At 48.6% G+C, this 27,370-nt stretch overlaps 1 protein-coding gene across 1 annotated transcript; it reads left to right on the plus strand.

The window, feature by feature from the left end:
- The first annotated feature begins 899 nt into the window (after positions 1–899).
- RSPH9 (radial spoke head component 9) lies at positions 900–27,362 on the plus strand. The gene is made up of 5 exons (XM_089661166.1): positions 900–1,235; positions 6,765–6,930; positions 10,396–10,525; positions 13,982–14,128; positions 27,058–27,362. The coding sequence occupies exons 1-5, from the start codon at positions 1,003–1,005 to the stop codon at positions 27,216–27,218; spliced, it is 837 nt and encodes a 278-aa protein (XP_089517292.1). The 5' UTR covers positions 900–1,002; the 3' UTR covers positions 27,219–27,362.
- The last annotated feature ends 8 nt before the right edge of the window (positions 27,363–27,370 follow it).

The following is a 27,370-nucleotide window of genomic DNA, read 5'->3' on the forward strand; positions in this document are numbered from 1 at the left end:
GGTGCCCCATACTCCTCCGCTGTACTCGGTGCCCCATACTCCTCCGTTGTACTCGGTGCCCCATACTCCTCCGTATACTCGGTGCCCCATACTCCTCCGTATACTCGGTGCCCCATACTCCTCTGCTGCACTCCGTGCCCCATACTCCTCTGCTGCACTCCGTGCCCCATACTCCTCTGCTGCACTCCGTGCCCCATACTCCTCTGCTGCACTCCGTGCCCCATACTCCTCTGCTGCACTCCGTGCCCCATACTCCTCTGAATACTCCGTGCCCCATACTCCTCTGCTGCACTCCGTGCCCCATACTCCTCTGCTGCACTCCGTGCCCCATACTCCTCTGCTGCACTCCGTGCCCCATACTCCTCTGCTGCACTCCGTGCCCCATACTCCTCTGCTGCACTCCGTGCCCCATACTCCTCTGCTGCACTCCGTGCCCCATACTCCTCTGCTGCACTCCGTGCCTCATACTCCTCTGCTGCACTCGGTGCCCCATACTCCTCTACTGCACTCCGTGCCTCATACTCCTCTGCTGCACTCGGTGCCCCATACTCCTCTGTATACTCGGTGCCCCATACTCCTCTGCTGTACTCGGTGCCCCGTACTCCTCTGCTGCACTCGGTGCCCCGTACTCCTCTGCTGCACTCGGTGCCCCATACTCCTCTGTATACTCGGTGCCTCATACTCCTCTGTATACTCGGTGCCTCATACCTGTCTGATCTTGCTGACACACACGACCCTGACAGATAAGGAAGGCGGGGTCTGCAGGCAACGTGGGAGTGGCCAATGGCCTATGATCGCTGTGTATGAGCAAAACACGTGACCCCGCACGGTCAAGGGCTGGTGACGTAACCGGGAAAGGCGGTCTTTATGAAGAGGACACGCCTTTTAGGTGTTGCTTGGCCGGTGACGTCTTTCCTGGAGACGGGACGCGGTGCGGGACGGCACTGCCTGGAGACGGGACGCGTTGTCATAGAGACGGAGCGGAGACAGGATACCGGAGAGATGGAGGCGGACGGGCTGCTGCTGGGGATGGAGATGGTGTCCGGCTCCGGTGTGGGGCTGAGCCCGGAACATACCGCCGCCCTGCGGACATCCTTACTACTCCTCCGCAGGAACATGAAGCTGTCCGGGGTCCAGTTCTGGGGGAAGATCCTCGGAGTCCGGGGGGACTATTACATCTGCCGGGGGACCGAGGAGGAGGGCGAGGAGCTCCGAGGGAGGAAAACCTTCTACAGGTGGGGAGTCTCCATAGATCCGCACACACCATATACTGTCCCCTATATATACCATACTGGGGGAGGGGGGCTATAGATCCCTATATATACCATACTGGGGGAGGGGGCTATAGATCCCTATATATACCATACGGGGGGAGGGGGGCTATAGATCCATATATACACCATACTGGGGGAGGGGGGCTATAGATCCCTATATATACCATACTGGGGGAGGGGGCTATAGATTCCTATATATACCATACGGGGGGAGGGGGCTATAGATTCCTATATATACCATACGGGGGGAGGGGGCTATAGATTCCTATATATACCATACTGGGGGAGGGGGCTATAGATTCCTATATATACCATACGGGGGGAGGGGGGCTATAGATCCCTATATATACCATACTGGGGGAGGGGGCTATAGATTCCTATATATACCATACGGGGGGAGGGGGCTATAGATTCCTATATACCATACTGGGGGAGGGGGGCTATAGATCCTTATATATACCATACTGGGGGAGGGGCTATAGATCCCTATATAGACACCATACTGGGGGGAGGGGGGCTATAGATCCTTATATATACCATACGGGGGGAGGGGGGCTATAGATCCCTATATATACACCATACTGGGGGGAGGGGGGCTATAGATCCCTATATATACACCATACTGTGGGAAGGGGGGCTATAGATCCCTATATATACCATACTGCAGGGGGGCTATAGATCCTTATATATACCATACGGGGGAGGGGGCTATAGATCCTTATATATACCATACGAGGGGAGGGGGGCTATAGATCCCTATATATACACCATACTGGGGGGAGGGGGGCTATAGATCCCTATATATACACCATACTGGGGGGAGGGGAGCTATAGATCCCTATATACACCATACTGGGGGGAGGGAGCTATAGGTCCCTATACAGTGGGGATGGAAAGTTTGGGCACCCCAGCTAAAAATTTGTATTAATGTGCATAAAGAAGCCAAGGAAAGATGGAAAAATCTCCAAAAGGCATCAAATTACAGATTAGACATTCTTATAATATGTCAACAAAAGTTAGATTTTATTTCCATCATTTACACTTTCAAAATAACAGAAAACAAAAAAATGGCGTCTGCAAAAGTTTGGGCACCCTGCAGAGTTAATATCTTGTACTGCCCCCTTTGGCAAGTATCACAGCTTGTAAACGCTTTTTGTAGCCAGCCAAGAGTCTTTCAATTCTTGTTTGAGGTATCTTTGCCCATTCTTCCTTACAAAAGTCTTGCAGTTCTTTGAGATTTCTGGGCTGTCTGTCACGCACGGCTCTTTTAAGGTCTATCTATAGATTTTCAATTATGTTGAGGTCAGGAGATTGTGAAGGCCATGGCAAAACCTTCAGTTTACGCCTCTTGATGTAATCCCCTGTGGATTTCGAGGTGTGTTTAGGATCATTATCCATTTGTAGAAGCCATCCTCTCTTTAACTTCAGCTTTTTCTTAGATGGCATCAAGTTACCATCCAAAATTTGCTGACATTTTATTGAATCCATTTTTCCTTCTACTCGTGAGATGTTCCCTGTGCCACTGGCTGCAACACAACCCCAAAGCATGATTGATCCAACCCCATGCTTAACAGTTGGACAGAGGTTCTTTTCATTAAATTCTGTGCCCCTTCTTCTCCAAACATACCTTTGCTCATTCCGGCCAAAAAGTTCAATTTTAACCTCATCGGTCCACAGAACTTGTTTCCAAAATGCATCAGGCTTGTCTATATGTTCATTTGCAAAGTTCAAACGATGATTTTTGTGGTGAGGACGTGGAAGAGGTTTTCTTCTGATGACTCTTCCATGAAGACCATATTTGTACAAGTATCTCTTTATAGTGGAATAGTGACCACAACTCCAGTGTCTGCCAGATCTTTCTGGAGGGATCGTGCAGTCAAACGTGGGTTTTGAATTGTTTTTCTCACAATCCTGCGAGCTGTTCTGTCTGATATTTTTCTTGGTCTTCCAGATCTTGCTTTAACTTCCACTGTTCCTGATGACTGCCATTTCTTAATTACATTCCGAACAGAGGATATTGACATCTGAAAACGCTTTGCTATCTTCTTATAGCCTTCTCCAGCTTTGTGAGCATCAACTATTTTCAGTTTCAGTTTTCTAGACAACTGCTTAGAAGAACCCATGGTGCTGATTGTTGGGGCAAGGTCAGATGAGTCTGGGCATTTAAAACCTTTGAGATTGACATCACCTGGTCTTCCCAGACGATGATTGAGAACAATCCATGACACTGGCAGGTCTCAGCTTGGCAAAGGGGGCAGTGCATGCTATAAATTCTGCAGGGTGCCCAAACTTTTGCAGACGCCATTTTTTTGTTTTCTGTTATTTTGAAAGTGTAAATGATGGAAATAAAATCTAACTTTTGTTGACATATTATAAGAACGTCTAATCTGTAATTTGATGCCTTTTGTAGATTCTTCCATCTTTCCTTGGCTTCTTTATGCACATTAATACAAAGGTTTAGCTGGGGTGCCCAAACTTTCGATCCCCACTGTATATACCATACGGGGGAGGAGGGCTATAGATCCTTATATATACCATATGGGGGGAGGGGGGCTATAGATCCCTATATATACCATACTGGGGGGAGAGGACTATAGATCATTATATATACCATACTGGGGGGTGGGGGCTATAGATCCTTATATATACCATACTTGGGGGAGGGGACTATAGATCCCTATATATACCATACTGGGGGGGACTATAGATCCCTATATATACCATACTGGGGGGGAGGGGACTATAGATCCCTATATATACCATTCTGGGGGGAGGGGGGCTACAGTTTCCTATATACAGTGAAGGAAATGTGTATTTCTCCCCGGCTGATGCTGAATGTTCGCCCCTCACACAGAAATGATCGGTCTAACAATGGAATGTTCGGTGTAACACTGAGAGACAGAATACAACAACAAATTCAGCAGAAATGCGTCTAACAAATGATGACTGATCTGCATGTTCATGAGGGAAATAAGGATTTGATCCCCTTCACAAAACATGACTTAGTACTTGGTGGCAAATCTCTTGTTGGCCATCACAGAGGTCAGACGTTTCCTGGAGTTGGCCCCCAGGTTCGCACACATCTCAGGAGGGATTTTGGCCCACTCCTCTTGGCAGATCCTCTCCAAGTCATTAAGGTTTGGTGGATGACGTTTGGCAACTCGAACTTTCAGCTCCTCCACAGATTTTCAATCGGATGAAGGTCTGGAGACTGGCTAGGCCACCCCAGGACCTCAATGTGCTTCTTCTTGAGCCGCTCCTTTGTTGCCTCGGCCGTGTGTTTTGGGTCATTGTCATGCTGGAACACCCATCCACCACCCATTTTCAATGCCCTGGCTGAGGGAAGAAGGTTCTCACCCAAGATTTGATGGTACATTGCCCCATCCATCGTCCCTTTGAAGCGGTGCAGTTGTCCTGTCCCCTTATCAGAAACCCCCTACCAAAGCAGAATGTTTCCACCACCATGTTTCACAGTTGGGATGGTGTTCTTGGGGTCATAGGCAGCATTCCTCCTCCTCCAAAGTTGAGTTGATGCCAAAGAGCCGAATTTTGGTCTCATCTGACCACAACACTTCCCCCAGTCCTCCTCTGCATCATTCAGATGTTCAGTGGCAGACTTCAGACGAGCCTGGACATGTGCTTTCTTGAGCAGAGGGACCTTGCGGGCACTGCAGGATTTCAGTCCTTGTCGGCGTAGTGTGTTACCAATTGTTTTCTTGGTGACTGTGGTCCCAGCTGCCTGGAGATCATTGACAAGATCCTCACGTGTAGTTCTGGGATGATTCCTCACTGTTCTCATGATCATTGACACTCCACGAGGTGAGATCTTGCATGGTGCACCAGACCTAGGGAGACTGACACTTGTTTTGTGTTTCTTCCATTTGTGAATGATTGCACCAACTGTTGTCACCTTCTCACCAAGCTGCTTGGCCATAGTTTGGTAGCCCAGTCCAGCCTTGTGTAGGTTTACAATCTTGTCCCTGACATCCTTGGACAGCTCTTTGGTCTTTGCCATGGTGGAGAGTTTGGAATCTGATGGTTTGATGGCTCCTGTGGACAGGTGTCTGTTATACAGGTAACAAAATGAGATTAGCAGCACTCCCTTTAAGAGACTGCTTCTAATCTCAGCTTGTTACCTGTATGAAAGACACCTGGTAGCCAGAAATCCTGCTGAATGATAGGGGATCAAATCCTTATTTCCCTCATGAACATGCAGATCAGTCATCATTTGATAGACGCATTTCTGCTGAATTTGTTGTTGCTATTCTGTCTCTCAGGGTTACAATACACCGAACATTCGATTTGTAGACCGATCATTTTTTTGTGAGGGGCGAACATTCAACATCAGCCGGGGAGCAAATACGCATTTCCTTCACTGTATACCACCTATATATACATCATACTGTATATTATTGGGGGGAGAAGGACCTTGAACCATACTTTATATAACTTGAGGACCTTCTATGGGTGAGGTCCCTATAGGTTCTGTGTAGACCATACAGTACATTATGGGGGGAAGGCGCTTCTACAGAGACCCCTATAGACCATATACCCTCCATCATATATCATACAGTACCAGGGGCGGACTGACAACTCATGGGGCCCCCGGGCAATAGGGGATCATGGGGCCCCTGTGTCCTTACCCAAACTCAAAAAAGCCTATGAAAAAGGTACCAGGGGCATCTCATGGGGCCCCCTACTGACCCCGGGCCCTCGGGCAGTGCCCAAGTTTCCAAATGGTCAGTCCGCCCCTGTACAGTACATTACTTCCTATAGATGAGATCGGACCCTATAGGTATTGCTATACACTGTCCAGTGATGATGGAGGTCCCAGCAGAGCTCTTGTTTTGGGGGACTCTGTGACTCTGCTGGAGAAGAGATTTCCAGGCCTGGATCCTCGGGCTGGGTTGGCTGTTTATCAATGGAAATTTGGAGGTCTCCTAATCTAGGTGGTAGTTGAGCTCTCCAGGATCGGTTTGCTGATCTTAGTAATAATATCCTCGCTAGACGATGTTCCTGGTGGAGTCGCCTCATTGGCTTCCTCCAAGGTTCAGTCCCGCTCAGGGGCGGACTGACAACTCATGGGGCCCCCGGGCAATAGGGGATCATGGGGCCCCTGTGTCCTTGCCCAAACTCAAAAAAAGCCTATGAAAAAGGTACCAGGGGCATCTCATGGGGCCCCCTACTGACCCTGGGCCCTCAATAGGGGATCATGGGGCCCCTGTGTCCTTGCCCAAATGCAAAAAAGCCTATGAAAAAGGTACCAGGAGCATCTCATGGGTCCCCCTACTGACCCTGGGCCCTCAATAGGGGATCATGGGGCCCCTGTGTCCTTGCCCAAACGCAAAAAGGCCTACGAAAAAGGTACCAGGGACATCTCATGGGGCCCCCTACTGACCCCGGGCCCTCGGGCAGTGCCCAAGTCTCCAAATGGTCAGTCCGCCCCTGGTCCCGCTGTGTTCACATTCTGTCCTTGTTTCTTCTTGGCAGCCTGAACTGTATGGACTGGTGTCTCCTGCCTCCACCCACTGAGGCCATCATTGCTGAGGGGCAGGTGATTAAAGGCCGATTCATAGGGGACCCATCTCACGAATATGAGCACACAGTGCCCAAGAAGGTGGGCGAAGGGGACGCGGCCTATGAGGAGGAAGTGACGGTAAGTTGGTATCATTACTGTGAGCTCAGGTGCTACTTAGGGGCCCATTGATACCAGATTTGAGTAAAACCGTATGCTGCATGACCTACAGCTCAATGTTCTGAATTGTATGTTTTACGATACATTGAGGTTTTTACCCACTTGAGCTCCGGAAGGTTTTACTCCCTTCTGCTTTTCAGCACTGCACTACTTTAACCACTTCCGGAATGCACTGTAGCCAAAAGACAGCGCGGTTCTCCAGTTCTGGTGGAGCGTCCATGGACGTCCTCCCAGAACCCGCCTCCCGACTACCCTCTGGGGTTCACTTTGGATCGCTCTGTGACCGTTGTGTCCTTTGAACACAGCTGATCGCAGATCGCGGTAAGGGGCCAATTACAGCTGCCCTTTACCATGTGATCAGCTGTGTCCAGTCACAGCTGATCAAACATACACAGACGTGCTGGTTATCGGCAGTCCTTTCCTCACACGCTGTGTCTGTGTGAGGAAAGGAGAGCCCATAACTGGCAAGTCTGTCAGTACATTAAAAAGGTAAAAAATATGCAAGCGCACTAAAAGAAGCAGCTATGCATGAAAGGTAACCAAATAAAAACCTCAATAAAATATTGAGGGAGGATAATCCACCACCTGGTCTACCCTGATCTCCTTAAGAGGACATCTGGCTATATATTTACATGCGCATTTATGTTGCGCATCTGGTGAGTGCGCAATTTTACTACACCCATTTGCACACGCATCGGATTATCATTGAAGCAGGCACCTTCAGAGCACTAATTGTCACTTTTGAACTTCTGAATTTTTAATAGTTATCCATCATTTATTCATCTATGAACTTCATTATCTACTTAATTGCTCAGTCACTTTTAAAGAACATATTTTTTAGCGCTGCACTGTGATTTGCTACTGTCAGTACATCGTTTACACTGATAATCAGGACACCGATCATGAGTCCCCTAATTATCAGTGCAGCCCCATCAGTGTCAATCAGTGTAGTTTATCAGTGCTCATCCGTGTAGCCCCATCAGTGTCAATCAGTGTAGTTTATAAGTGCTCATCCGTGTAGCCCCATCAGTGTTAATCAGTGTAGTTTATAAGTGCTCATCCGTGTAGCCCCATCAGTGTCAATCAGTGTAGTTTATCAGTGCAGCCTCATCAGTGCACATCAGTGAAGAAAAATTACTAATTTGCAAAATTTTACAACAGAAACTATGTAAAACTTTTTTTTTTTTCACAAATTGTGGACTTTTTTCATTTGTTTAGCAAAAAAATAAAAAACCAAAGTGGGGATTAAATACCACCAACAGAAAGCTCTATCTCAAAAAAATTATAAAAAATTTTCATATGGGTACAGTGTTGCATGACCGCGCAATTGTCATTCAACGTGCAACAGCGCTGAAAGCCGAAAATTGGCCTAGGCAGGAAGGGGGTAAAAGTGCCCGGTAGGCAAGGGGTTAAATATTAAAGATGGGTAGTGTACTCATTGTGCCTTTGGCCTACTCTTTGGGAAGTGCAGTGGGACTTTCAGGGTTCCCTCTATCTATCTCCCATTTCCTATCATATGTGCGACGAGACCCATAATTCCTTGTGAGTTGTGCCGATCTTAGATTATAATATACTAATTCTCACCAGCTACCTAATATACTAGGTAGCTGGTGACAGTGAGCTGTTGTTACATTAGGTTTGTTATGGGGTTTTGTTTTGTTTTTTTTTATGTTGTATTATTATTTTCTACCCAAGCCGGGGAATGCCCAAAGGCTCTGTTTTGTACTTTTTGTTTCTTTTTGAAAAAAATTCAAGAGAATTAAAAAAATATATATATATTACAGATGGATGATAAATGGGTGCTTACAGTTAATGTATATTTTCTATATCCTGTGCTGGGCTGCTGGAGGGCGATGTAATACCCAACAGAGAACAGAAGAATATCAATCAGCCCGGTACTGAAGTGGCTAACTGGCAATTGCACGGTTATGCAACACTGTACCCAAATTAAATTTAAGTCATTTTTTTCACACACACAGAGATTTCTTTTGGTGGTATTTGATCACCACTGTTTTTTTTTTAATTATTATATAAATGAAAAAAATATAAAAATGTTGGAAAAAAAACATATGTCCTACTTTGTTATAAAACATATTCAAATAAAATAGAAAATATCTAATCTCTTCATAAATGTAGGCCAAAATGTAATCTGCTGCATGTCTTTGGTGAAATAAAAATCCCAATAAGTGTATATTGATTGGTTTGTGTAAAAGGTCCTAGTGTCTACAAACTGTGTGTGTGTAAATATATGTGTGTGTATATATATATATATATATATATATATATATATATATTACACACACACACACTGGAATTTATGAAGCTATAGAGACTATACATATAATGACGGTGACCAGTGACTTATAGCGTCGTGGGCAATCTGGTGCTCACTATCATCGCTAGTGACACTGATACAGGGCTTAAAATTTCGAGTCTAGACCTACTAGCCAGGCTCAAACCTTACTCTCCAACAGTTGCCCCGCCCAACCTTGCCCAGGTACGCCTCCAACCCCACCCCCAGGCTGTCCCCCGACACCACCCCCAACCACGCCCCCTTAAAGCTTATGAAATTACATTTTTCTTTAGAATAAAGAGTCCAAAATATAAAACTGTACACAGTAATGTATATCCCAGCTCCCCTGTACTCCATTATAATGATATGACATGTATACAGTACTTACTCGAGTCCCCCGCGGCGGTGGAGAGGGTGTCTCCTCTCAGCGGAGGAGAGCGGACCTCTCATGCACCTGTCCCCTCAGCGGCTGTGCCACAGAAACCGGAAGTTGTAGACCGGAACTCGGCTTGACAATGAGGCTTGGAGCGTAGGTGCAGTCGCTCCATGCTTCATCTGTGCTCGCTGCTCGCCACAGAGGAATTTCTCCTCGCATTAGGCGAGCGGGCGAGTGGCTTTTTCAAGCCCTGATAATACTATACACTGTCACTCTGCTAATGACACTGGCTGGGTGACGGTGATCAGGAAGGCAGTCAAGTGGTTAATTGTGTGCCTAAACAAGTGTAGTGTGTACTGCTTTCACTAACTGATCCGGTTGCTTTTTTTCTCTGAACTCAGAGTTGAGTTGAGGGACAAAAATCAGCCGGATCACAGTCTGTGTATTTGTAAACACAGGTCTCTGTTCTGTGATTGCCCACAGCCAATCAGCTGTTATAAAGCCAAAATCATTGGCTGTACCCTGCTAATCGACTTGTTCTGTGGCCAGTCACAGCAGAGATCAGCGGGGGGCACACGCGTGGCCAAAACCTGTAAGCAAACTCGTGACGTACAGGTATGTGGCAGTGCTTGCCTGTGCCGCCTGCCGTGATTTTAGCGCTGGCGGTGGGCGTCAGGTTGAGTTCTTCATTTAGTTGACTTGGATGGGAAACTCCAGGTAGATGTGACAAACCTTCTGTTCTGTTTCCCTCACTCAGAATCACATCAAAGAGGAGACGCGTCTGGTGGCCACCATCGCCATGATTGACAAGGAGGCAACCACGGTACCGCGAGGAGCCTTCGTCAAGAATCCACTTGGAGTGGTCAAAAAGAATCCATGTTTCCGAGGTAAATATGAGAGGGAACAGGAGGCCCAACACAGCCTCCAACAGCTCCACCATCTGAGCCACTAACTAAACGCAGGTCAGTTCCTGACTAACAGTGTGCCTTCTAATGGGTTCCCCAAAAACAAACATGCAGCTCTTGTACCTTCTCGTTTTCTATGAGCAATCAGCCTTTTCACCCAGCAGCAGTATGCCACAGCAGAGAAAGAGCCGTGAGCATCAGTGGGCTCACATGTATAAAGGCCTGTGGACACCTGAGGCTACTCAAGAGGAGCCCACCCAGAGCTCCAAGATGTGGACCCAGGAATGGAGCCCACCCAGAGCTCCAAGATGTGGACCCAGGAATGGAGCCCACCCAGAGCTCCAAGATGTGGACCCAGGAATGGAGCCCACCCAGAGCTCCAAGATGTGGACCCAGGAATGGAGCCCACCCAGAGCTCCAAGATGTGGACCCAGGAATGGAGCCCACCCAGAGCTCCAAGATGTGGACCCAGGAATGGAGCCCACCCAGAGCTCCAAGATGTGGACCCAGGAATGGAGCCCACCCAGAGCTCCAAGATGTGGACCCAGGAATGGAACCCACCCAGAGCTCCAAAATGTGGACCCAGGAATGGAGCCCACCCAGAGCTCCAAGATGTGGACCCAGGAATGGAGCCCACCCAGAGCTCCAAGATGTGGACCCAGGAATGGAGCCCACCCAGAGCTCCAAGATGTGGACCCAGGAATGGAGCCCACCCAGAGCTCTACAAAGCTTCTGAGCTTTGGGACCCAGAGAACCTATTAAAAAACTGAGAAAACAAGAATTCTGTTATCTCCATATCAGTCATAACCCCTGGAACCCCTCGCTGTGTGTATGTGACACCTACACACCATTCACAGTTCTGCCAGCCAGTGCCTTGTGGGGCGTGTGTATGTAAATATATACAGTATATATACTCAAAAGTATGTGGATCCCCTTCAAAATATGTGAGTGAACAGAAGACGTGCGGTTCGTTTTGTTCCAAATTGAAATACTCCCGAAAATTTTGGTTATTCAGAAATGTTGGATTTAGTAACGCATTTATTGGGTGGCACAGTGGATAGCACATCTGCCAGGTGGTACTCGGGTCATCAGTTTGAATCTCAACCAGGACACCACCTGCCTAGAGTGTGTGTGTTCTCCCTGTGCCTGCGTGGGTTTCCTTCGGGTACTCTGGTTTACTCCCACACTCCAAAGACATGCTGGTAGGTTGATTGGCTCCTGTTTAAATTGTCCCTAGTATGTGTATGTATGAATGTAAGTTAGGGACCTTAGTTTGTACGTTAGGGACTGATGTGAATATATATATATATACACACACAGTATATGTAAAGTGCTGCATAAATTAACTGCACTAAGTACCTGTAATAAATAAACAAATCCAAAATAATAAAATGAAATTCAAATCATATTTGGAATAGAAACATATTGCTGACTAACGCTGATTTGCTTCAAAGACTATGTGTACTTTATGGGCGGCACAGTGGCTTAGTGGTTAGCACTTCTGCCTTGCAGTAAATGGGTCATAGGTTCGATTCCCGACCATGGCGCCTCCTGCATGGAGTTTGTATGTTCTCCCTGTGCCTGCGTGGGTTTCCTCCGGGTACTCCGGTTTCCTCCCACGCTCCAAAGACATGCTGGTAGGTTAATTGGATCCTGTCTAAATTTTCCCTATTATGTGTATGTATGAAGGTGAGTTAGGGACCTTAGACTGTACGCCCCTTGAGGGTTAGGGACTGATGTGAATGTTCAATACATATATATGTGAAGTGCTGCGTAAATTGACAGCACTATATAAGTACCTGAAATAAATAAAATAAAAATATTGCCATTTTCCGAAGTTCGAATTTTGAAAAAGAATAGAATAGAAAATAAAGAAACAGAATAGAAATGAGTAGAACAGAAAAAAATAGAATAGATTTGAATAGAATAGAAAAGAATAAAGTAAAATAGAATTGAATGGAAAAGAAAAGAATAGCGTTAAACAGAACGCAAAAGAATAGAATACAATAGAATAGATTAGAACGGAAAGGAAAGAATATAACTGTCTTTGGAAATTCGAACCAGCTATTCACATTGAATTTGGATTGATTCAATATTTTCCATTCAAATACTACGAACCCATTGGAAAAATTTGAATCAGGTTGAAAAGTAATATGAAACGAATTTTGCTACGGACGCAACAAAATGAAATTAGTAACTTAACAAAACAAACCAATTTTTTTGTTATGCACATGTCTAGTGGACAGCTGATCCTCACTACATTAGAGGTGTACCCCCTACAAGTAAGTTCAGGTGTCTCCAGTGAAGGGTCCTGTTAATACTCCATCATACAAGGACATTGTAGACAATTGTGTCTTCCAGCCTTGTGGTAACAGTCTGGTGAAGACGCTTTTCTGTTCCACCATGACTGTTCCCTGTGTACAAAGCCAGCTCCATAAAAACATGGGTTGACCAGTTTGGTGTGGAGGAACTGGAGTGTCCCATACAGAGCCCTGACCTCAACCCTACTGAACACCTTTGGGATAAACTAGAATGAGCCAGGTCTTCTCAACCAACATCTCCATAAAGACATGGTGTGACCAGTTTGGTGTGGAGGAACTCGAGTGTCCTGTACAAAGCCCTGACCTCAACCCTACTGAACACCTTTTGGGATGAAAAAGAATGAGCCGGGTTATCTCAACCAACATCTCCATAAAGACATGGTGTGACCAGTTTGGTGTGGAGGAACTCAAGTGTCCTGTACAAAGCCCTGACCTCAACCCTACTGAACACCTTTTGGGATGAAAAAGAATGAGCCGGGTTATCTCAACCAACATCTCCATAAAGACATGGTGTGACCAGTTTGGTGTGGAGGAACTCGAGTGTCCTGTACAAAGCCCTGACCTCAACCCTACTGAACACCTTTTGGGATGAAAAAGAATGAGCCGGGTTATCTCAACCAACATCTCCATAAAGACATGGTGTGACCAGTTTGGTGTGGAGGAACTCGAGTGTCCTGTACAAAGCCCTGACCTCAACCCTACTGAACACCTTTTGGGATGAAAAAGAATGAGCCGGGTTATCTCAACCAACATCTCCATAAAGACATGGGTTGGCCAGTTTGGTGTGGAGGAACTCGAGTGTCCTGTACAGAGCCCTGACCTCAACCAGTTCAGTAGGAACACCTTTGACATGAATTGGAATACCAAATGTGAGCCAGGTCTTCTCATCCAACATTAGTACCTGAACTCACAAATTTGAACAAATTCCCACAGACACCCTTCAAAATCTTGTGGATAGAGTGGTGCCTTGTACATCTACAAAGGGGACAACTCCATATTGAAGGCCATAGTTCTTGAATGGTTCAGGCCAACAAGCTCGTTTAGGTGTGATGGTCAGGTGCTCGCAGACTGTTGGCATGAAGTGTATATACAAAATATTTATTTATATTTTTTTCAGGTCTTCCAGTAAGTGAAGCCAAGAAGCTCAGTTCATTCTTCCACTTCACCCCAACCGTGTACCCCAAGAAACGGTCACTGTTGGAAATGGCTGATCTGGATCCTTCAATAGATTTCCTGGACTCCTTGGAACATGATATCCCCAGAGGTGAGTGATATGCAGTGATATAAAGGTGCCCTCAGATATAACTGTGGGGGGGGTCCTGTATTACTCACTTTTGTTGCCAGCGGTTTAGACATTAATGGCGGTGTGTTGAGTTATTTTGAGGGGACAGCAAATTTACATGTTATACAAGCTGCACACTGACTACGTCACATTGTAGCAAAGGGTCATTTCTTCAGTGTTGTCACGTGAAAAGAGAGAATCAAATATTGACACAAATGTGAGAAGGGGGGGGGGGGACTCACTTCTGGGGGATACTGTGTGTCCCGTGGCTCACAACTGGAGACCAGCACAGCCTGTAGCACAGCATGCTATGTTTGCAGCACATTGCTGGAACGCTGAGCTGTGCATTGTTTCACAATTTGAAGGTCGGTTCCCACCACATGCAGGCCAGTGCTTTTTTTTTTTTTTGTTTTTTGAACCAAATACGCATGGGTGGTCGGTTTAATGGTTTCCAATGGCATAGTTCACACCAGCACAGTCAGTTCCAGTGCGTTCCAGTTCCAGAAAAAAAAAAAAAGCAGAGCATGTTGCATTTTTTTTTTTTTTTTGCACTGAACTGTGCTGGAACGTGGTAAAACGCAACTGGAATGCGCGTCCTTGTTTATGGTGAGGGGAAATGAATGCACCAGGATGCATCATAAACGCACATGGAGAAATGCATCCAGAATGCATCTGGTCTATATTTCTATGGTGTAAACTAGCCGTAAGTCCTGGTTCACACAGTGCAGACTAGTTGCAGGAATCGCATCCACCTGCAGCCAAATCACGCTGCTCTTATAAGGCATGCGGGGTGGCCATTCATTCTGAATTACACCTATGCGCATCTCAAACCGCAGTGCGTTTGCGGATGCAGAAATTTCCATGCGGCCACTTGTTTAACCGCCTCCCGCCCGCTATATAAGGTAATGACAGGCGCAAGGCGGTTCTTTCATTCTGGGAGGACGTCATATGACGTCCTCCCACTCTAGCCGCGCATGCGCAGCTCCGGGGGGGGCGCAGCGTGGCGATCGGTGGTGCGCTGTGTCCTTTGGACACATCGGATGACCGGTCAATGGAAAGAGCCGAAGACGTCGGCTCGGTCGTGTGATCAGCTGTGTCCAATCACAGCTGACCGCATGTAAATGAGGAAATGCCGGTTATCAGCAGTCCTCTCCTCAATAGCTGTCACGCTGACAGAGGAGAGGAGAGCCGGTAATTGGCATCCCTCAGAGGGGACATGTACACTGATCATCAGGGAACTGATGATCAGTATGCCATGATGATCAGTGCCACCTGTCAGTGTCCATCAATGCCAGCTGTCAGTGCTCATCAATGCCACCTGCCAGTGCCCATCAGTGCCACAAAAATGCCACATATCAGTGCCCATCTGAGCTGCCTTTCAGTGCCACCTATCAGTGCCGGTCAGTGCCACCTAATAATGCTAATCAGTGCTGTCAATCAGTGCCGCCTATCAATGCGCATCAGTGCCACCTAACAGTGCCAGTCAGTGCCACCTATCAGTGCCATATATTAGTGCTGCCTTTCAGTGCCCATCAGTGATGCCTGTCAGTGCCCATCAGTGCCACCTACCAGTGCCTCATCATCAGTGCCCATCAGTGTCACCTATCAGTGCCCATCAGTGCAGCCTATCAGTGCCCATCACTGCAGCCTCATTAGTGCACATCAGTGAAAGAGAAAAAAATCACTTATTTACAAAATTTTATAACAAAAACTTTTTCAAAATTTTCAGTTGTTTTTGGTTTGTTTAGCAAAAAATGAAAAACCCCGAGGTAATCAAATTCCACTAAAATAAAGCTCTACCTGTCTCAAAAAAATGATAAAAATTTCATATGGGTACAGTGTTGCATGACCACTCAATTGTCATTCAAAGTGCAACAGTGCTGAAAGCTGGAAATTGGCCTGGACAGGACAGGGGTGACAGTGCCCGGTAGGTGAGGGGTTATAAAGGTGCATACACTTTCTTCTCTGTTCTATTCAAATGAATGGGATGCTGTGCCCACAAAAACATGGACTGCACGGCCCGCACCAATCCGGAGATCTGTCATCTGATTGGCTATGGTGCTAGCACTCCAAATAAAACCTGGAAGTGCCGGGGGGGACGTATGTCACCCAACGCTGGAACGGAATTCGATCAGCTTTATATTGAGCTGGGATGGATGGCTCTCCTTCATCGGGAGGTATTTACCAACACTGGAGCAGACAGAATCTGGACCGGCTGGGCATAGTACCATCTTAGGGCACCGTCTATGTGCGTTGGGTCATTCAGAATGAGGGGCGGTGCAGCAATCCTGATCTATCTCGGCCCCAACATGCAGCAAGAAAAGCTTTCACACTTCTAATAGAAAAGCAGGACTGAGAGGTGAAGAGCGCGCAGCGGATTCTGTCATCGGTATAAAATGTTCTCAATGTAAAGCGAATGTCATGTCAATGTAATGCGCTGAATTCTCACAATGCCGCTACACAGGACTGCCAGTACAGGGCGCTTCCATCCCGTGTCCCCCCTGTCTGCCGCTTGCTGGATTCCCTTGTATGGAGCGCACTTCGTGTTGAGATCATAGAAAGCCAGGATTCGGCTTTACGGGGTGATAATCCGCATCTGAGCCAGGAGGTGGCGGGAAATCAAAGCGATACATTCCTGAGGATGATGGGACTGACAGTGAGCGGATCTCTTGTTACTGTACAGCAGAAACTGTGGAAGTGCGGCTGCAGAGGACAGGGCAGCCGCTGGCACCAGGACAGGAAGGGTGGACACCGGTCAGGACAGCCGCTGGCACCAGGGCAAGAGGGACAGCCACAGAGGCCAGGGCAGCCGCTGGCGCCAGGTCAGGAAGGACGGCCACAGAGGCCAGGGCAGCCGCTGGCGCCAGGGCAGGATAATGGCCACAGAGGCCAGGGCGGCCACTGGCACCAAGGCAGGAAGAGCGGCCACAGAGGTCAGGACAGCCGCTGGCACCAGGACAGGAGGATGGCCACAGAGGCCAGGGCAGCCGCTGGCGCCAGGGCAGGCAGGGTGGCCACAGAGGTCAAGACAGCCGCTGGCACCAGGGCAGGAAGGACGCCGCAGAGGTCAGGACAGCCACCGGGGCCAGGGCAGGTAGGATGGCCACAGAGGCCAGGGCAGCCGCTGGCACCAAGGCAGGAAGGGCGGCCACAGAGGTCAGAACAGCCGCTGGCACCAGGGCAGGAAAACAGCCACAGAGGCCAGGGCAGCCGCTGGTGTCAGGGCAGGAAGGGCAGCCACAGAGGTCAGGACAGCCGCTGGCGCCAGGGCAGGTAGGGCAGCCACAGAGGTCAGGACAGCCGCTGGCGCCAGGGCAGGAATGACGGCCACAGAGACCAGGGCAGCCACTGGCACCAAGGAAGGAAGGGCGACCACAGAGGTCAGGACAGCCACTGGTGCCAGGGCAGGTAGGATGGCCACAGAGGCCAGGGCAGCCGCTGGCACCAAGGCAGGAAGGGCGGCCACAGAGGTCAGAATGGCCGCTGGCGCCAGGGCAGGAAAACAGCCACAGAGGCCAGGGCAGCCGCTGGTGTCAGGGCAGGAAGGGCAGCCACAGAGGTCAGGACAGCCGCTGGCGCCAGGGCAGGTAGGGCGGCCACAGAGGTCAGGACAGCCGCTGGCGCCAGGGCAGGAAGGACGGCCACAGAGACCAGGGCAGCCACTGGCACCAAGGCAGGAAGGGCGACCACAGAGGTCAGGACAGCCACTAGCGCCAGGGCAGGAAGGGGGCCCACAGAGGCCAGGACAGCTGCTGGCGCCAGGGCAGGAAGGGCGACCACAGAGGTCAGGACAGCCACTGGCGCCAGGGTAGGAAGGGGGTCCACAGAGGCCAGGACAGCCGCTGGTGTCAGGGCAGGAAGGGCAGCCACAGAGGTCAGGACAGCCACTGGCGCCAGGGCAGGAAGGACACTAAGGCAGGAAGGGCGACCACAGAGGTCAGGACAGCCACTGGCGCCAGGGCAGCAAGGGGGCCCACAGAGGCCAGGAAAGCTGCTGGCATTAGGGCAGGAAGGACAGCCACAGAGGTCTGGGCAGCCGCTGGCGCCTAGGCAGGCAGGATGACCACAGAGGTCAAGACAGCCACTGGCGCCAGGGCAGGGGAAGAGTGGCCACAGAGGCCAGGGCAGGGGAAGAGTGGCCACAGAGGCCAGGGCAGGGGAAGAGTGGCCACAGAGGCCAGAGCAGCCGTTGGCACCAGGGCAGGAAGGGTGGCCACAGACACTGGGACAGGACAGTTGCAGACACCAGGGTTAGCTCTTATATGTGGCCTCATCTTTATAAGTGACAGTTCTATAGTCACCAGTCAGATGTCATCAATGGTGACATCATTGTTAGGATCTGATTAGTTGCTATTGGCAGTTTTTCTTCAAAAGTAGAGATAAGCTCAGGCCAGTTCCGATACCAAACCCCCATGATCTATCCTGCCAGGAAGCTATCACTGAGGACAACCAATCAGAAGCAGCCAAGACATTCCCCACCCTGCAGCCACACATATACAAGTGCCCGGAACACACACGGCTATGGAGAAGGTAATGCGTTGGCCGCTTATGATTGGTTGTCCTCAGTGACCGCTTCCAGGAGGGTGGCTCAGACAGGTATGTCCATCCATGTTCAAAACCAAACACTGCTGAAAGTAATTCCAGTTCTGGTGGTTGCTAGAAAGTTCATCACCTGCTGGTCTGTATACCTTCTAAACTACCCACCTCCCCGGTCCCACCCAACCTACCTTCATTATAGCCTTGTGGGAGGGGCAGAGACACAAACTACTGCGGGAAATCTCCCCATTGTGGGAGGGGCAGAGACACAAACTACTGGAGGAAAATCTCCCCATTGTGGGAGGGGCAGAGACACAAACTACTGCGGGAAATCTCCCAATTGTGGGAGGGGCAGAGACACATACTACTGCGGGAAATCTCCCCATTGTGGGAGGGGCAGAGACACATACTACTGCGGGAAATCTCCCCATTGTGGGAGGGGCAGAGACACAAACTACTGCGGGAAATCTCCCCATTGTGGGAGGGGCAGAGACACATACTACTGCGGGAAATCTCCCCATTGTGGGAGGGGCCAAGACACATACTACTGCGGGAAATCTCCCCATTGTGGGAGGGGCAGAGACACAAACTACTGCGGGAAATCTCCCCATTGTGGGAGGGGCAGAGACACAAACTACTGCGGGAAATCTCCCCATTGTGGGAGGGGCAGAGACACATACTACTGCGGGAAATCTCCCCATTGTGGGAGGGGCCGAGACACATACTACTGCGGGAAATCTCCCCATTGTGGGAGGGGCCAAGACACATACTACTGCGGAAAATCTCCCCATTGTGGGAGGGGCAGAGACACATACTACTGCGGGAAATCTCCCCATTGTGGGAGGGGCAGAGACACAACTACTGCGGGAAATCTTCCCATTGTGGGAGGGGCAGAGACACGAACTACTGCGGGAAATCTCCCCATTGTGGGAGGGGCAGAGACAAATACTACTGCGGGAAATCTCCCCATTGTGGGAGGGGCAGAGACACAAACTACTGCGGGAAATCTCCCCATTGTGGGAGGGGCCAAGACACATACTACTGCGGGAAATCTCCCCATTGTGGGAGGGGCCAAGACACATACTACTGCGGGAAATCTCCCCATTGTGGGAGGGACAGAGACACATACTACTGCGGGAAATCTCCCCATTGTGGGAGGGGCAGAGACACAAACTACTGGAGGAAAATCTCCCCATTGTGGGAGGGGCAGAGACACAAACTGCTGGAGGGAAATCTCCCCATTGTGGGAGATTTTTCAGGACAGAATTGTTTTTTATTGCTTGTTATGAGGAATAGACTGAGATGTTTAATTTCTCAGACGCTCTGCTATGTGCCCATTTTTGGTTGAATTGGGAGCGCCGGTTCTCCTGGGTCACTTTCAGACTTTTTGCTCTTCTAGTGAAGTCTGGATTCAGGTCTCATCCGGTAACACTCTAGCAGCATCTAATAACATCTCTGTTAGTAATTACAGACCCAGAAGTGAGTGAAGATTACTTCCACACCATCAGCCCCGTTAGGCCGGATCAGCTGACATTGAACCGCGCCTGTCTGAAGATTTCCCACGTGTCGTATGCCTACACCGCACCCTTTCCTATGCCCCGGGGCCCCAAGTCTCACACAGCTGGCCCTTGGCAGGTGCCACAAAGAAAATACAATCTGGTTTTCATTGCAGGGAAAACAAATCACTGGGAAAATTTTCCACTCTGACGCTCAGCGGTTGGATAGCAGGCTCTTCCCGAGACGCAGACATCACACGAAGTGCCGCGCCTTGCTGTAACTAATGGCAACCAGCTAGGTGCCGGGATTTTGTAGAGGAAAACAGGCCTGAAATGTACATTTTTTTTAAATAGTTTACATTTTCTTAATATTCCCCCAGAAATGGATCTGAAAGTTTGTAACATGAAAATGAAAGTAGCTGCACTCCATGACAAATGCCGCCATTAACCGCTTTCCCACCGGGCGAGTTCTGACACTTCTCTCCTTCATGTAAAAATCAGTATTTTTTTTGCTAGAAAATTACTTGGAACCCCCAAACATTATACAGTGAAGGAAATGTGTATTTGCTCCCCTGCTGATGTTGAAAGTTCGCCCCTCACACAGAAATGATCGGTCTAAAAATCGAACGTTCGGTGTATTGTAGCCCTGAGAGACAGAATACAACAACAAATTCAGCAGAAATGCGTCTAACAAATGATGACTGATCTGCATGTTCATGAGGGAAAGAAGGATTTGATCCCCTTCCCAAAACATGACTTAGTACTTGGTGGCAAATCCCTTGTTGGCAATCACAGAGGTCAGACGTTTCCTGGAGTTGGCCCCCAGGTTCGCACACATCTCAGGAGGGATTTTGGCCCACTCCTCTTGGCAGATCCTCTCCAAGTCATTAAGGTTTGGTGGATGACGTTTGGCAACTCGGACTTTCAGCTCCCTCCACAGATTTTCAATCAGATGAAGGTCTGGAGACTGGCTAGGCCACTCCAGGACCTTAATGTGCTTCTTCTTGAGCCACTCCTTTGTTGCCTTGGCCGTGTGTTTTGGGTCATTGTCATGCTGGAACACCCATCCACCACCCATTTTCAGTGCCCTGGCTGAGGGAAGAAGGTTCTCACCCAAGATTTGATGGTACATTGCCCCGTCCATCATCCCTTTGATGCGGTGCAGTTGTCCTGTCCCCTTAGCAGAAAAACACCCCCAAAGCAGAATGTTTCCACCACCATGTTTCACAGTTGGGATGGTGTTCTTGGGATAGGCAGCATTCCTCCTCCTCCAAACACGGTGAGTTGAGTTGATGCCAAAGAGCTGGATTTTGGTCTCCTCTGACCACAACACTTCCACCAGTCCTCCTCTGCATTATTCAGATGTTCAGTGGCAGACTTCAGACGGGCCTGGACATGTGCTTTCTTGAGCAGAGGGACCTTGCGGGCACTGCAGGATTTCAGTCCTTGTTGGCGTAGTGTGTTACCAATTGTTTTCTTGGTGACTGTGGTCCCAGCTGCCTGGAGATCATTGACAAGATCCTCACGTGTAGTTCTGGGATGATTCCTCACTGTTCTCATGATCATTGACACTCCACGAGGTGAGATCTTGCACGGTGCACCAGACCTAGGGAGACTGACACTTGTTTTGTGTTTCTTCCATTTGTGAATGATTGCACCAACTGTTGTCACCTTCTCACCAAGCTGCTTGGCCATAGTTTTGTAGCCCAGTCCAGCCTTGTGTAGGTCTACAATCTTGTCCCTGACATCCTTGGACAGCTCTTTGGTCTTTGCCATGGTGGAGAGTTTGGAATCTGATGGTTTGATTGCTCCTGTGGACAGGTGTCCTTTATACAGGTAACACAATGAGATTAGCAGCACTCCCTTTAAGAGACTGCTTCTAATCTCAGCTTGTTACCTGTATGAAAGACACCTGGTAGCCAGAAATCCTGCTGAATGATAGGGGATCAAATCCTTATTTCCCTCATGAACATGCAGATCAGTCATCATTTGTTAGACGCATTTCTGCTGAATTTGTTGTTGTATTCTGTCTCTCAGTGTTACACCGAACATTCCATTGTTAGACCGATCATTTCTTTGTGAGGGGCGAACATTCCATTGTTAGACCGATCATTCTTTGTGAGGGGCGAACATTCAGCATCAGCCGGGGAGCAAATACGCATTTCCTTCACTGTATATATATTTTTAGCAGAGGCCCTAGAGAATGGAATAGTGGGTGTTGCAATGTTTTATGTCACACGGCATTTGGAATGCAATTATTTTAGGAAAGAATAAACTATAATTTCATTGCACACAAACACGATATACTAACTAATTTTTGTTACAATATAAAAGATGATGTTATGCAGAGTAAATACATACCTAACATATCACACTTTAAAATTGCATACACCCGTGGAATGGCACCAAACTAAGGTACCTAAAAATCTTTATAGGTGACATTTTAAAAGCCTTTACAAGTTACCAGTTTAGAGTTGCACAGGAGGTCTGGAACTAGAATGACTTTTCTCACTCTGACGTCCGCGATGATATCTGACAAGTGTGGTGTGATTACCTTTTACATATACACGCAGGACCTACTATGTATTTGCATGTAAGCACGGGGGGAGGGGGCACTTTACAAAAAAAGTTATTTATTTTATTTGAAACTTTTTTTTTTTACACTCTTTTTATCAACTTTATTGCTTTCACAAGGGATGAACAACATCCCTTGTGAAAGCATGGGCCATGACAGGTCCTCTTTATGGAGAGCTCGGGCGGGAGAGCCCAGGAAAGGTGGTGGTGGTGGTGGTGGCGGGACGGGTGGTTGACCCCTTTGTGCCACACGCAGAAGCAATCGAGTGGCTGTTTAGAAACTCGAATCACTTCTGCTGAAGAGGGAATCGCCGGCTGCAGGTGCAGGCATCATCCCGGTATAACCACTTCAATCCGAGGAAGTCATGTGACGTCTTACAGCCGGGAAGGGGTTAAGATTTAATAATCCATACTAATAAATATTATGATCGACTGTATTGGATAGTCTTGTTTGCTTCTGATATTATAATGTGGGATTTATTATTTTTATTGGGCGATCGGAGCAAAATCAGGTTTATTGGTTTATTCATATTTTTAAAATCTCAATAAACGTTAAAGTACAACTACAAACGTGGAGATGGTTAGATTTTTATTGGGGCAGCACAGTGGCTCAATGGTTAGCACTTCCGCCTGGCAGTACTCGGGTCAGTGTTTCAAATCCCAACCATGGCAACACCTGCCTGGAGTTTGCATGTTCTCCCTGTGCCTGCGTGGGTTTCCTCAGGGTACTCTGGTTTTTCCAGCACTGCCTTAACCCTCTTGGGCATGGAGGTCACCGGAGCTTCACAGGTTGCCACTGGAGTCCTCTTCCACAACGTTATCACGGAGCTGGTGGATGTTAGAGACCTTGCGCTCAGCTTGTATAACATGGAAATTTGCTGTCCCCTCAAAATAACTCAACACACCGCCATTAATGTCTAAACCGCTGGCAACAAAAGTGAGTCCACCCCTAAGTGACAAGGTCCAAATTGGGCCCAAAGTGTCAATATTTTGTGTGGCCGCCATTATTTTCCAGCACTGCCTTCACCCTCTTGGGCATGGAGGTCACCAGAGCTTCACAGGTTGTCACTGGAGTCCTCTTCCACTCCTCCATGACGTCATCACGGAGCTGGTGGATATTAGAGACCTTGCGCTCCTCCACCTTCCCTCTTCCACTCCTCCATGACGTCATCACGGAGCTGGTGGATATTAGAGACCTTACGCTCCTCCACCTTCCGTTTGAGGATGCCCCACAGATGCTCAATAGGGTTCAGGTCTGGAGACATGCTTGGCCAGTCCATCACCTTCACCCTCAGCTTCTTTAGCAAGGCAGTGGTGGTCTTGGAGGTCTGTTTGGGGTCGTTATCATGTTGGAATACTGCCCTGCGGCCCAGTCTCCGAAGGGAGGGGATCATACTCTGCTTCAGTATGTCACAGTACATGTTGGCATTCATGGTTCCCTCAATGAACTGTAGCCCCCCAGTGCCGGCAGCACTCATGCAGCCCCAGACCATGACACTCCCACCACCATGGGGCCCCAGACCATGACACTCCCACCACCATGGGGCCCCAGACCATGACACTCCCACCACCATGCTTGACTGTAGGCAAGACACACTTGTCTTTGTACTCCTCACCTGGTTGCCGCCACACACGCCTGACACCATCTGAACCCAATCAGTTGATCTTGGTGTCATCAGACCACAGGACATGGTTCCAGTAATCCATGTCCTTAGTCTGCTTGTTTGCTAGGGTTAATGTTAGGATCAGGGTCAAAGGTCACAGTCAGTATATTTTGGGTAGAATTAAAAAAACTTTTTTTTTTTTTTAATTCGTTACATTGTGTTCTAGGCAGGATAAGAAATGTAAAATGCCCCCCATTGTTTCCGGGCCGTACTGCGGGTACAAACAACTAAACACATGTATGTGTTATCACTGCAATCCTCAGGAATAGGAGAATTTATTTAGGGTTGTTCTTTGGTGGTAAATTATGGTAAAAGCAAGAAATATACTGCTAAAAATTTTAAAAGTATATCTTTTTTTTTACTATTTTGGGCCAGTTTTCTTTTGATAATAAAAAGTCTGCAGACTCTGGAATGCAGGGAACATTGTATTTTAACTACCTGCCGACCGCAGATAGCCGAATGGCGGCTGCACTGCGGCCGGCCAGTTCTGAGTGGGCGTCATATGACGTCCCCCCAGAACGCGCTCTCCTGCGCGGCCCAGGGGGCGCGCACCCGGCGATCTCCGTGATCGCTGTGTCCTACGGACACAGCTGATCACGTGATGTGGTAAAAGGCCAATCACAGCGGCCTTTTACCACGTGATCAGCAGTGTCCAATGACACGCTGATCAGAGGGAAATGCAAGTGCCGGTTCTCGGCTGCACTTTCCTCACGCTGTCAGATCGTGAGGAAAGTACTGCCGAGAACCGGCAGTTGTCAGAGCGGGGATCGGCACCGATCATCAGGGCCCTGATGATCAGTGCCCAGCAGTGCCACCCGCAAGTTCCGCCCACCTGTGCCCAGCAGTGCGCCCACTAGCTCCGCCCACCTGTGCCCAGCAGATCACCCACCTGTGCCCAGCAGTGCACCCACCTGTGCCACTCTGCAGTGTCACACACCTGTGCCCAGAAGTGCCACCTACCTGTGCCCAGCAGTGCCACCCACCTGTGCCCACCCACCTGTGCAGCCCAGCAGTGCTGCCAGTCAGTGCCACCAGTCAGTGCCCAGGGGTTGTGGCAGTCAGTGCCGCCAGTCAGTGCCCAGCAGTGATGCCAGTCAGTGCCGTCTATCAGTACCCATCATCAGTGCCGCCTATCAGTGCCGCCTATCCGTGCCACCTCATTAGTACTGCCTATCAGTGCCCTTTAGTGCTGCCTATCAGTGCCCATCAGTACTGCCTATCAGTGCCCTTTAGTGCTGCCTATCAGTGCCCATCAGTGCTGCCTATCAGTGCCATCAGTGCTGCCTCATCAGCGCACATCAGTGAAGGAGAAAAAATACCTGTTTGAAAAATTTTATAATAGAAACAAAGAAACTTTTTTTTTTTTTCAAATTTTTTGCACTTTTTTTATTTATAGCGCAAAAAGTAAAGCGCCCAGTGGCGATTAAATACCACCAAAAGAAAGCTCTATTTGTGAGAAAAAAATGATCAAAATTTCATATGGGTACAATGTTGCATGACCGCGCAATTGTCAAAGTGCGGCAGCGCTGAAAGCTAAAAATTGGCCTGGTAAATAAGGGGGTATAAGTGCCTGGTAGGCAAGTGGTTAAAGTAACCATTTAAATAGGCTGCTTTATATCATGATGTAAATGGTTAGCACTTCCGCCTGGCAGTACTCGGGTCGTTGGTTCGAATCCCAGCCACGGCACCACCTGCCTGGAGTTTGCATGTTCTCCCTGTGCCTGCGTGGGTTTCCTCCGGGTACTCCAGTTTCCTCCCGCACTCCAAAGACATGCTGGTAGGTGAATTGGCCCTAGTATGTGTATGTATGAATGTGAGTTAGAGACCTTAGATTGTACGCTCCTCGGGGGCAGGGACTGATGTAAATGTACAATATATATGTAAAGCGCTGTGTACATTGACAGCGCTATATAAGTACCTGGAATAAGTGGCCCTCATTGTGGTGTCGGTTGTACCTCACATACAGCACGTGGCAGACTTTACATGTCTGGTGGATGTTTCCTGTGTTGAGTGTGTCAGTCTTTGTCTCCATGTGGTCAGGGTCTCTATATTTCCTCTGTGTCTCGGTCACATCTCGGTGGGATTCGTCACTCTAAAACAGTTTCCTTTCTTGCGGTGGGGGGGGGGGCTGTAGTCTCTATCTGGAGGTAGACATGCTGGTAGGTGAATTGTCTCCTGTCTAAATTGGCCCTAGTATGTGTATGTATGAATGTGAGTTAGGGACCTTAGATCGTACGCCCCTCGGGGGCGGGGACTGATGTGAATACAATATAAATGTAAAGTGCTGCAAAATTAGTTACAAATTTTTAAATGGACCCGTGTATAAAATGCCCCCACCTGGTAACGCCCTTTCGCTGAATATGCTCGCAATTATGTGTCAGAGGGCGGAGTTCAGCTGGTCTGCCTTGCATCGCTGTGGATTCCTAAATCCTAATGGTGGGTTTTATCCCGGAATGCAGCTACACTCCTTTATTTGTGATTGTGAGGGAGAAAAACTAACCACTTGATGGACAGGTACCTGGGTGGTTTTGCGGGGGCAGCTGTATCACAGCCAAACGTTTACGACACGGGGTAAAGTGTTGTTCATGAGCTCCATTGTATGTCTCCTCTCATAGTGGTCCCCTTGTGTCTCTCCTCACAGGGTGCTGGAGTTTGCAGTTTGAGCAGGGGAACAGCGTGGTCGTCCTTCGCAGCCTCCTTTGGATCGGAATGACTTTCTATCACGTCCCACTCACCCCACAGTACGGTTCTGTCTACATCGGGACTGGGGAGCGGAACGACGACTTACCCTTCATGATCTGAGTACGCAGGACGTGTCAGCACATCATCCAGGACATCTCTGCCGCCGGTGGAGTCCATGGAACTATGGGGGAGATTTACTAAAAATGGGGCACTCAGTCTCATAAAATATGTAAACCTAACATTTCATATTTCTGTACTTGAAAATGTCTCCT

This window comes from Staurois parvus, unplaced genomic scaffold (assembly GCF_062004578.1).
Source record: "Staurois parvus isolate SC_StPar_1 unplaced genomic scaffold, SC_StPar_1.0 ptg001320l, whole genome shotgun sequence".
Taxonomy (NCBI): domain Eukaryota; kingdom Metazoa; phylum Chordata; class Amphibia; order Anura; family Ranidae; genus Staurois; species Staurois parvus.

Excerpts from the sequence above, each read along its gene's own strand:
- RSPH9 (XM_089661166.1), top strand. The coding sequence starts at position 1,003 with ATGGAGGCGGACGGGCTGCTGCTGGGGATGGAGATGGTGTCCGGCTCC. Across the intron at positions 1,236-6,764 it reads GGGAGGAAAACCTTCTACAG|CCTGAACTGTATGGACTGGT; the intron begins GTGGGGAGTCTC and ends TCTTCTTGGCAG. Across the intron at positions 10,526-13,981 it reads AAAGAATCCATGTTTCCGAG|GTCTTCCAGTAAGTGAAGCC; the intron begins GTAAATATGAGA and ends TATTTTTTTCAG.